Source organism: Sinocyclocheilus rhinocerous, unplaced genomic scaffold (genome assembly GCF_001515625.1).
Source record: "Sinocyclocheilus rhinocerous isolate Xijiao unplaced genomic scaffold, SAMN03320098_v1.1 scaffold1042, whole genome shotgun sequence".
NCBI classification, from domain to species: Eukaryota; Metazoa; Chordata; class Actinopteri; order Cypriniformes; family Cyprinidae; genus Sinocyclocheilus; species Sinocyclocheilus rhinocerous.
Window position 1 is genome coordinate 603,728 of NW_015640510.1, and position 11,433 is coordinate 615,160.

General features: G+C 37.4%; 2 protein-coding genes across 3 annotated transcripts in view; both read left to right on the top strand.

Annotated features, from left to right (window-relative positions):
- The window catches only part of paplna (papilin a, proteoglycan-like sulfated glycoprotein), a 44,972-nt gene extending 38,093 nt beyond the window's left edge, over positions 1-6,879 (top strand). For both annotated transcript variants that reach the window (XM_016569495.1, XM_016569496.1), the window contains 7 exons: positions 824-951; positions 1,070-1,142; positions 1,229-1,369; positions 2,968-3,095; positions 3,189-3,297; positions 3,398-3,573; positions 5,104-6,879. In XM_016569495.1, the coding sequence (XP_016424981.1) occupies positions 824-951; positions 1,070-1,142; positions 1,229-1,369; positions 2,968-3,095; positions 3,189-3,297; positions 3,398-3,573; positions 5,104-5,276 (928 nt within the window). In that variant the 3' untranslated portion in view covers positions 5,277-6,879. The remainder of the gene's footprint in view (positions 1-823; positions 952-1,069; positions 1,143-1,228; positions 1,370-2,967; positions 3,096-3,188; positions 3,298-3,397; positions 3,574-5,103) is intronic.
- Positions 6,880-8,363: 1,484 nt separating this feature from the next.
- Positions 8,364-11,433, top strand: part of LOC107753360 (verrucotoxin subunit beta-like) — a 4,836-nt gene continuing 1,766 nt past the window's right edge. The window contains exons 1-4 of the mRNA XM_016569501.1: positions 8,364-8,532; positions 8,677-8,740; positions 8,904-9,004; positions 9,912-11,422. Coding sequence (XP_016424987.1) covers positions 8,905-9,004; positions 9,912-11,422 — 1,611 coding nt within the window. The 5' untranslated portion in view covers positions 8,364-8,532; positions 8,677-8,740; position 8,904. The remainder of the gene's footprint in view (positions 8,533-8,676; positions 8,741-8,903; positions 9,005-9,911; positions 11,423-11,433) is intronic.

Sequence of the window (11,433 nt, forward strand, 5' to 3'; positions counted from 1 at the left end):
ACATAACTTAATTTCTGAACTTATTTGTTTTGTTTTATTTGTATGTATGGATTACTTGGGTTGTTACCGACATCTGGTGAAAATTTCATGTCAACAGCACCTTTAGAATATATTTACTGTAAATAAGCAAGTCATGTAAACCACGTTAACCCTAAATGTCATCAATAGTGATGAGTGTAATTGAATAGCAAGTAAATAAAGAAGTTGAGCGGCTGAGAAAAATAATGATGTGTTCGATACTTATTTTACCCGCTGTATATTGCAAGAAGAATTAAAGTAATAATATATTGAGAAAATAATGACATTATGTAATTGTCTGCTTTATGATGGTATAGTTTTGTTTTAATGAAAAAAAAAAAAAAATAGTGTGAACTTACTCATTTGTGTTCCAAAAAAAAAAAAAAGTTATGTCATACAAGTTTGTAATGACACGTTGCTTTAGTCCAGCTCTAATCTCATCCATAATTCATATTTTTAAAATGTCATTCTATTTTTAATGATTCTGTTGGACTCTTTCTTTTTGTGATTTCCAATTAATGTGATTGTAGCTTGACTTTGCCTAGCATGTGTTAATTGGACTACAATTGTCTTTGACATTGAATGCGCACACTGAAATACATATTTTATCTTTCAAAAATATTCAGTTATACATTGTGATGTATACTTTGAGAGAGACGAAGCTCGACTGCACAAAAACCCTGTTGTAGCTTGATTATAGCTGTGTACCTTATGCGTGTAAACATACTTAGTAAGTGCACTTTTGGCTGAACTATGCCTTTAACGAGTCTTTGTTAGATTTGTTGATGAGTACTTGATCACTCAGGCATCAGCAGCAGTCGGACGGCTCTCTGTTGGCTGGTCCTATAACATTGCAGGATTCTGGCTGGTTTCTGTGTGTGGCTACAAGAGACCGTGACAGAGATCACCGCTATATTTACCTGTCTGTCTCAGGTTAGCACTATCCAGTCTCTTTATTTACTTGCTATTCAATTATACTTATCACTATTGATGACATTTAGGGTTTACATGATTATTTACATGAGCAAAACACATTTTCTTTCAAATACAGGAGCATCTCAGAACGGTGGAGGAATATCAGAGACAGATTCTTCCCAGTCCTACACATCACATTCATCTTCCAGGTACAAGACATCCATCATTAAATGTTGGTGTAATTATGCAGCATATGTTCTCACTCGTTACTCACCGTGGCCTTCGCGTTTGTCAGGTTCAACATTGACTATTCGTCTCTGGTCGAGGCTCGAGCAGGTCAGACGGCCAAACTGCGGTGCGCGGTGCTGCCAGTCTCTTCCATGCATGCGGTGACCGTTCACTGGAGCAGAGCTGGAGAGCCGCTCAACTCGCTCAGGTGCCTTCATCTGCATGCGTTACTGTGACTCTCTTTCAAACCCTATTGAGCTGACTTGCTCTATGCTGTCTACATAGGCGGCTCCCTTCTAGAGCTGCATCCTACGCACAGTGGAACCCTAAAAGTGTGATTGATTTGGAATGCACTAGATAAGCAGCAACTCTGTGTGCCATACAAATAGCAAAGGAGACTCAAGACAGACACTAAAAATACTGTTTGTTTGTTTTTTCATGCATCTGTCAATTATGAGATTTCAGGCTTTTTGGCTTTTCATTAAGTATTTTTATTTTTTATTTTTTTCTCCAGACTTGTGGAAAGAAAACATCCAGAATACAATTTTAAGTGTTTTGTCTGTTTGTCTGTAGATTTCAATTACAGTACATATTTTTAAAGGCTGTTTTCCCAAAATGAGCGTTTTGTTTTTTTCTCCTGCACTGAGCCAGAAACCTCCACTTCAGCAGCACTTACAAACACCAAACTTCACAGTTTTATTCCTATCTAGATTATGAAGGGTTTTACAGAGGGGTTTGCTCATATCATATTTTATATATACAGTGGGTACGGAAAGTATTCAGACCCCCTTAAATTTTTCACTCTTTGTTATATTGCAGCCATTTGCTAAAATCATTTAAGTTAATTTTTTTTCCTCATTAATGTACACACAGCACCCCATATTGACAGAAAAACACAGAATTGTTGACATTTTTGCCTGAAGGGTTTTACAGAGGGGTTTGCTCATATGTCATTCACACTGATTCATAGAACATTTACTCCTAAAAACATGGCGACATTTTTTTTTTATATATATTCTGTCTGTTGACAGTTTTTTCTGATTTATGGAGTGATAAAAATAGAAATCCCAAATCCCCTCTGTAAAAACCTGTAACTCTAATATGTCAACAAAATAAAACGAGACATTTAAACCTGGCTTCATTCAATGTTTAGATTTCTGTTCTATAAATATATGCAAATGAGTGCATATTTAATTAGATAAAAATAATTTGCATATTTAAAACAACAATTCTTTAAACTTTTTATACAAAAAAAATGTTTGCAATTCTTAATGTAATCAATGAGCTGGGTAAGTATGGTGACATCTATTAGTTATTTTATTTTTTACTCTATTCACCTAGTGTGTCTTGCCTCAATTCACAGTTGATTTTTGATGTTATTATATAAATTAGCCTTAAAAATACACAGAATATGCAAACATAAGATTGAAAAAAAAAAAAAACAGTTTCAGCCTCACTGATATTGATATAGTTTTTGTTAATAATTGTAATATTTTAATTAGTGCTGGGGGGTAATTCATATAACAAAAATAAACACCGGTATTCGGTATGAACCGGTATACCGCCCAGCACTAATTTTAATATAACTCTAATTCAAGTAATGAAAATGTTTTATGTTATGGTGTTAATTTTAGTTAACGATAATAACCCTGATAATTTGTGCTACTGAATGAAATACATTTGTGCATTTTTCTTGCCTCATCTGCCATCTCTTGTTTTCATTGCGGTGCATTCTGGGATTGCCTTTTTTGTCATCATTTGCTTTTCTATGCCATCTGTTGAGATGTTAAATGTCTCCTAATGCAGGCATTCTCAACACTCTGATGGCACACTGGTGATTAACCAGCTGACGTCAGATGATTCAGGGCTTTATACCTGCACCGTCACGGATGCCCAAAAGTCTGAAGAACGCCAAATCCAGCTCAGGGTTGTTGGTGTGTCTCTTTTTCCAGTGTTTGAATCAAATGCAACATCCTCTGAGTTTTCGTTCTCTGCAGTATGCTTGTAATATTCTCCTGTTTCTCCAGGCGACCTCAGGATCACTAAAGCCCCCACGGATGTCAATGTGCCGCAGGGCAGCACTGCTCAACTGCCCTGTGTAGTGACCGGAGAAAATGTGAACGTTGGCTGGTCACGGTCAGTTCAGAGAACACGTTTTATAGATTATAGTTTGTATTGAGTGCGAAGGAAGCATTCATAGATCATCTGATCTGGCTTTGCCTGTCTCTCTGGACAGGAATGGTGTGCCAGTGCGACCGGACGGACATCATGTGCATGTGTCAGCAGACGGGACGCTAATACTAAATAATGTCCAGTCAGTGGATGAGGGGACGTATACCTGCAATGCCTACACTGGGACGTACTCGGTCAGCGCAGCGGCTGAAGTGCGACTGGCCAAATCCCCTCAACAAGGTCAGTGGAGTGAGAACGAGAGGGCAAAAACTGCATTAAAGAAACAGTCCACACAAAAATGAAAAACTTCCAAACTTGTATAAGTTTCTTTCTTCTGTTGAACACAAAAGAAGATATTTTAAAAGAAATGTTGGCAACCAAACAGTTGACGGTAGCCATCGACTTCCATAGTATTTTTTTCCATACTATGAAAAATCTATATAAGTTTCTTTCTTCCGTTAAACACAAGCGAAGATAATTTGAAGAGCTTGTGTAACCAAAGGGTTGACGGTAGCCATTGACTTCCACAGTAAAAAAAAAAAAATATATATATATTATGAAAGTCAGTGGCTACCATCGACTGTTTAGTTACCATCATTCTTCAAAATATCTTATTTTGTGTTCCGCAAAAGACAGAAACTCGTACAAGTTTGGAACAACATGACGGTGAATAAAGGCGGTAGCCATTGACTTCCACAGTAAAAAAAAAAAATATATATATATATAATGAAAGTCAGTGGCTACCATCGACTGTTTAGTTACCATCATTCTTCAAAATATCTTATTTTGTGTTCCGCAAAAGACAGAAACTCGTACAAGTTTGGAACAACATGACGGTGAATAAAGGATGACAGAATTTTCATTTTTAAGCAGCAATATTTGTCAATAATTAGCTTTTTTAACATTTGTAAGAGCAATTTTTATACTTACCTTTTTAATTGTATCTCTGTTGTTTTTTTTGTCATATTTTAATTAATTAAAATCGATCTGAATACTATAGAGTGTTATCAATAAGGTGGAACAGAAGCCATGTATGTTTATTTACTCAGACTGTGAGTAAGGTGGCATACATGTACTTACGCAACAAATGCATCATGTAAACAGTATGCATACATAATGTATTTCAATTAAGGCTGCAATATTATAAGAAAAATCAATATGGTTGATTATTGCTCTTGATATTGTAATTAAAATGTTTTTTGGGGGGATAGCATGGCACGTTCTGCCTACACAAAACAAGCCAAGTTTAATAAAACCAAGACTTCACATTGGTTATTTTAAGAGCATCAAAAACAAAACATTTTTGGGAATAAATGATATACAGAAAGCAAGTAAAGAACGTTCCTCATCACTGAAGGGCTTCGTGGCTTCGTGAGTTCTGCGCTCTTGTTATCTCCTGTTATAATCTCTGTTTTCAGTGAATTCAGTCAGTGACGCACACTAAACATGTTTCGGTGACTAACCTCAATGCTTCTGATTGGCCATTGCGTTCATAAGCTCAACAGAAACATGTGATTGGTTATAATGCTTAACATTGCAAAAAAAAAAAAAACGTGAGCAGATCTAAATATAATGTTGTGAATCGACACTTTTCATTCATTTTTACATTTCACTTTAATCTCCACGGCTGCAATAGACTGCAATGCATTTTTTGCCCTTAGCCTTTTGATAATTTCTGACTCTGGACAGCACACCAAATTAGTTGATACCATGATAATGTGATGACATGCGCTTGTGAATGTATTTTGATGTGTCTGACTGCATCTGCAGATTTCAGTGGGAGTCAGGGGTTGTCGCCGGACTGCGTGGATCAGCCTGAACTGGCGAACTGTAAGCTGATTGTGTACGCACGTCTGTGCTCCAGCCAGTATTACTCCAGTTTCTGCTGCGCCAGCTGTGCCAGGTATGCCAGGGACAAAGATAGACCCGGACAAACCAGATAGATCATGTGCAATGAATCCCGCTGCCTCATTGGTCGATTCAGACTGACATTCACCTGCCGTGTACGGAGACTCACCTCATGATTGAATATCAGCATCACCTGCTGCTTCAACTCCACATCAACGCTGACCTCAGGCATTCAGTATTCCCGGCCCATTCAGATCAGAGCTTATTTATCTTTGTGTGTCATCTCTGTGTGCATTTTTGTGTGGAACTGTTTAAGCGCAATTGAATGTTCAGTTTGGATTATTAACAGGTAATTGACACTGTAGTACAAGAGCTGTCTTTATTGTGCTGTTGTTGTAACATGTATTAGGATATACTTGCAGTTAAAACAAAACTGATTCCACAATTAGGAAACGCTTTCATGTATTTTGAATGTGTAGACTGCAGTGATGCACCGAAATTCAGGCAACCGAAAATACTCAGCCAAAAATGAAGTTTCTGTTTTGGCTGAAACTGTTTTGGAAGGCCGAAATCATTGACGTTGAATTAGTGCTTCTCTGATGGAATTGCAGTAAGCTTTATGCTTTAATTGTTACTTTTGATATGAAACTGTCTCAACTTTCAAACTCTGTCAATTTTATAATGAAATTTAAACAATAAATGCAGTTTTGCTGCTCGTTAATGTGTTTTGACAGATCGCCGAAGCACTTCATTTCAAATGACACGTGAACCAATCATCTCTTTCTCTTTACTACTAGCTATAGCACCAAATAAACATGAATGAACATCAGAAGAAACCATACAACTCACTGAATTGAATCACGTCTGGTAATCACTCAGTCAGCATTTCAACTGCACAAAAATATAAATAAAAAAACAGCTTGTAAACAGCATGTCATGTAATGTTATATCAGGAAAGACATTCAATGTTTATAATTTGTTAGGTAGCTAGAAAAATGAACTCTTGAGAGGATCATTGTGCTAAATAAATGCACTATATTACATGTTCATTATATTTTTACTTTATTACCGACACCATTAAAATGTTTATTCTTTAACAATGAACTGAACTACAAACTAAATGTATTACTAAAAGGTTGATATGAAACGTGCCTTGAATAACTGTTCAATTAAAATGTTTATATACAACAGTTTTTGAGTGTTAGTAAATAAATTGTATTCATTAATTGAGTATTAAACTTATCTTTGCCATTTTGGGCTAAATGGAAAACTAATTTTGCTTTCGATGTTTCAGTAAGACATTAATTTCGGTGCATCATTAGTAGATTCATTTTTGTAAGTGAAATGCACAGTAATGCATATATTAGTATGTTCTAGTATTAATGCCATGTATCAAATAAACTGGTTATGGCACAGAAACCAGTAAATACCAAAGAAGGAACATTTTCACGTAACAAACGCTTTTCCTGATTGGTTGGTCTAGCTTTGTGCTGCTGACAAACTACGAGGACATGAAATCCTCTGCTTATCTAGTTAGAGACACACAGATTTATTTTGGTCCAGCATGAAGGAATGTCTCGACAGATAGAGCTGGAATTGGCAGGGTTTCCAGCGCAGCTGTTCTCAGATCCATCGATAGCTCATTGACTTATGTGTTTGATCATTTTTCTATTTAATACCCATCATAACTCTGTTGAATGAAGAAATAAACATTTACACATTGTAAACATAATTATGTGTGGCAACGTATACTTTAAAAAAGCAAGATGTTCTGTTGAAGTATGTGACACATGTTTCTTTAAATCTTGTGGTTCAGATGCAAAGAAGCAGGAGGGTTTCTGTGTTTGTTTATCAGGTGTCCAGGTCTTCCTCAGCTAACAGGGAACGTTCCCACGACTTTCATTAAAGGTTATGACAGAACATTTTTAAAATAATGTTTATAACGGTATTAATGGTTGATTTAGGCTACGTTCGCATAATGTTAAGAGAAAACGTTCTAAGAATCTTGGGAGGACAGGTTCTTTAAACATTTTTCTCAGAAAGTCCTTTAGTGTTCTGCGTGGTATGTTCCCAGCTAAGGGAGAACATTAATAAAGGTTTTTAAAGGTTATGTGAATGTTAAATAAAACATTCTTAAAATAATGTTTATGGAACGTTCTTATAACACTATTAATATTAAATATATGTTCTAATGTTGAGAAACATTCTTCAAACAATGTTCTAAGAACATCCTTATGACGCTATGAATATTTGCTATAGGTTTTTATAATCATTGTGACAATAATGTTCATGGACCATTGATTTGATGTTATTCATTTTTGATAGCCTAAATGTCCTTAGAATTATACTGAGGAACAGTTTAGGAAAAATTATTACTAGATAGTCCTTTTAAAATTAATGTTTGGCTTATATATTTGATTAAAATAGTAATACTTAAAAGAAGACAAGAATTTATAGGCTACGGAATGAGAGAGGTGAACAGTTGCAGTGAACAAACCATGAGCCAGGACTCGAACACGTGTCACCTGAAACGGTGTTGTGCACACCAATCTCTTACAATCAACCTAGCGTGAACCTCTCAGAACATTTTGATCTGAACTACAATAAGAGGCGGTTCACACAGAAAGCGTCTTTGCGTCTAATAACACGAGATGCAGCGCTCTGGAATAGTTTGAAAAAGCGCAGCGCAAAACGCAAGACGTGAGGGAATAACGGCAATAACAGAAATTGCCTTGTCAACTTGCTACTGTAAACAAAAGCTTGCAATGCTTGCCCGGGGTGTCCTGATTGGTTCATTGCTGTGAAACTGACATTGATGAGCTGCGCTGCTTGTAAAAGCTTAGATTGTTTTGACATGGCGCCCCAGCTAACAGAGAATGTTCTCCTAACTTTGGCTAATGTTCTCTAAAGAGGTCAGAACTGTCTGTCTTGACTGCGCTTATTTCACTCCCCTCACTGCCCCAAGAGTGCCGCCTACTCTCGCCTACATTTCAGGCAGGCGCATCTCAAACAAGCCTAATAACTTTATACACGGTGCACTTTCAGATTTAAAACTTTGCAGGATGTTTTCATTCACTTAGAGCTGTGTTACACAATGCATGAAAGGTAATTTTCAAAAATCCATAATAGGGGCACTTTAAACACACACCAACGAGAAACTGAAAGTGAAAGTAAAACGGAGACGAGGAGGAGAAAACACACGGAAACAGCTCGAGGACACAACATCATTTATTTTGCTGTTGATTATGTAGAATGTCATTAAACTCAAGTGTGTGTTTGTCCTGCAGAGGTTTATAAATGAACTCAACATTTCCGGCGGTGTGAATCAATCCTGATGCGGCTTCACACACGGTAATGAGATTCGATCGTTTAGCAGCTTAGCTATTGTTCATTGTTCTAATGCAAACCTGTGATACAATATCACAAGCCGAATCATATTTCAAAAGAAGTAGACGTGTCTTACATTCTGTTAAAAGTCTGTTTCTAATCTTACAGGTTTCTGGTTTGAAAGGCAAACGCTTCTCTCATTCTACACGTCACAGGTAACTCAAGTTTGAAGGTACGACAAATAATACAATTTAAATAAAAGATCTGAATTGTTAATAATAACAATAAAATGTGTTTTAGAACAGGATTCATATCAGCAGTCAGGCTTTTGACAGACGGAAAAATCAGTGTTTTGTTTGTTTTCCCAAATCTGCTTGTTCTTGTGGTGTGTTCAGTATGGCTACAGTAGGAGTGGATGTGATTGAGACAGCAGCTCTAGGGAGACCCTTCCAGCTGGGGATGCTGTATGACTGCAGGAAAGATGCTCTCATACCAGGTACCATACCGTAATACAAAATTTCATCCGACTCAGATTTGTTGAAGTACCCCAAAGTGTGAAAATTGAAAAGATGCAAAGCTTTCAGACTCTGAAAACTTACCCAAGTTGGCCGAATTATCTGACACAAGTGAAATGCACCATTGTTTGCTTTTGTTTCCTCTAAAAACCTGCCATTATCCACCATATTTTTAACGTAAGAGAGTCATGGCCATTTGTAACTTATGAACTTAAAGGGGTCATATGATGCGATTTCAAGTTTTCCTTTCTCTTTGGAGTGTCAAAACCAAAGAGATATTCTTTATCAAAGTTAAGACTGCCACGCCCCCCTAAAACGGCTCGTTCTAACACGCCCCCACATATCTACCTCACTATGTGGATAATGATCTTTAAAAAAGCATCATATGACCCCTTTAATGTAATGCATTAGACTTTGCGTTCAGTTATTTTAGCTGAAACATCTGTTATAATGCTTGATTTTGCAAACTACTATTTCATATCATATATTTTACATTTATTATCATAATCATAAACATACTGGTTTGTAGTGCAAACAGTTTACTGAACTTTGTATTCTTCTTGTCACTACATCGACATAACGTCAAGTGAGTGACAGATAGGGAACATCGGTATGTTTGAATAAAGTCAAATAAATAACTTTTGGCCACGACTGTATACTGTTACACATGTGGCATAAAGTATATGGATCATGCGTGCCTTAGTGTCTTTACTGCTATTGGTTTCTGTCACATTGCTGCTCATTTTTCTTAACTTCATTGCACTATTGGTGACCTCATCACACCATCAACAGTCACCGATGCTCATGTCACTTCATCACTAAATCGCTGTGTGTGTGAATGGACCTAAAGTGGAATCAATCGCAATTCTTCCCCTTTTATTTTTGCAGGAATCACACTGTGGGATCCAGAGAAGCTCCAGCAGAGTTTACGAACTCGTCCCCAAATTAACACAGATTTCAAAGTAACAGCTTCAGACTCCATTGAGGACAAATCAAGCTTACTGAACATCGACGGCTCTCTGAAACTCAGCCTTTTAGGTGGACTGGTCAGTGTGACAGGAGCAGCCAAATATCTCAACGACACCAAGAAGTCTTTCAGACAGCAGAGACTGACACTGCATTATCACTCAACCTGCAGGTTTGAAGAACTGACCATGAGTCACTTGGCACCTGAAAATATCATTCATCAGCTCGTGTTTGATAATGACACAGCGACACACGTGGTGACAGCGGTGCTGTATGGAGCAGATGCCTGCTTTGTGTTTGACAGAGAAGTTTCATCAGATGAGAACAAAAATACAGTAGAAGGAGAAGTAAATGCGGCCCTTGACAAGCTCAAATTCATTTCAGTAGATGTGAAGATCAGTCTGAAGATGAATGACGCTCAGAAGAATGCAGTCCAGAAATTCACATGCACGTTTTATGGCGATTTCCAGTTACTGTCTAACCCGACGAATTTTGAAGATGCTCTGAAGGTTTTCACGGATCTTCCAAAACTTCTGGGAGAAAAGAAAGAGCTTGCGGTTCCTCTGAGAGTTTGGCTTTATCCTCTGGACAAACTTCACTCAAGAGCTTCAAAACTTCAGAAAGACATCAGCATGGATCTAATGTTAGAAACCGAATCAGTGATTGAGAGTTTATATACAGCTGAGATGAAATGCAGTGATCTTCTGGAAGACTCTCCTGCTGTGGCTTTTGCTGCATTTCATGATAAAATTCTGCAAATGAAGCAAAACTGCTACAAGTACAAGTTGAGACTGGTGAAGAAACTCGGCTCTCTGCTACCAAACATCCGTGGAGACGTGATGAAGGAAACAGCACTGAATGAACTTCTACAAGAACATGAGGAATCTCCCTTCAGAAGATCTGAGCTTGCAGAATGGCTGAAAGAGAGAGAAAGAGAGTCTGAGATCATTAAATCAGTCCTCAGACAGCTGAAGGATTATGGTGCACAGATAGTAGACAACATAGATGTCATCTTGATGGATCTGGAGGTTGGAAATCTGGTCAGTTACACATTCATATCACTGAACTGCTCAGATGTGCTGCTTCTTCATCAAACCTCCTATCTGAGTCCTTCAGTAGAAGGAGAAACCGATGAGAAGATCCCTGATTCAAAACAAAAGTCTTGGCTCACTGCTGAGATCAAAAAGGGCATGAAGAAAAACTTAAAGACATTTAAGAACTTGATTGATTCAAAAGACTGTAACCCAGCTAGGTTCATTTTTTCTTCAGTAGAAATGGAGGATAATCCTGGTTCCTGCATTCTCCTGTATGAAAGTGAATGTGATGAAGCTGTTTACTTTACTCCTCCATCCAAACCAGCCTGTCCAATCATTGAAGAGGTTGAAGATCAGAATGTGGTACTGAAGGTCGTTCCTTCATCATGTCCTGCTACAGTGGAGCTCAG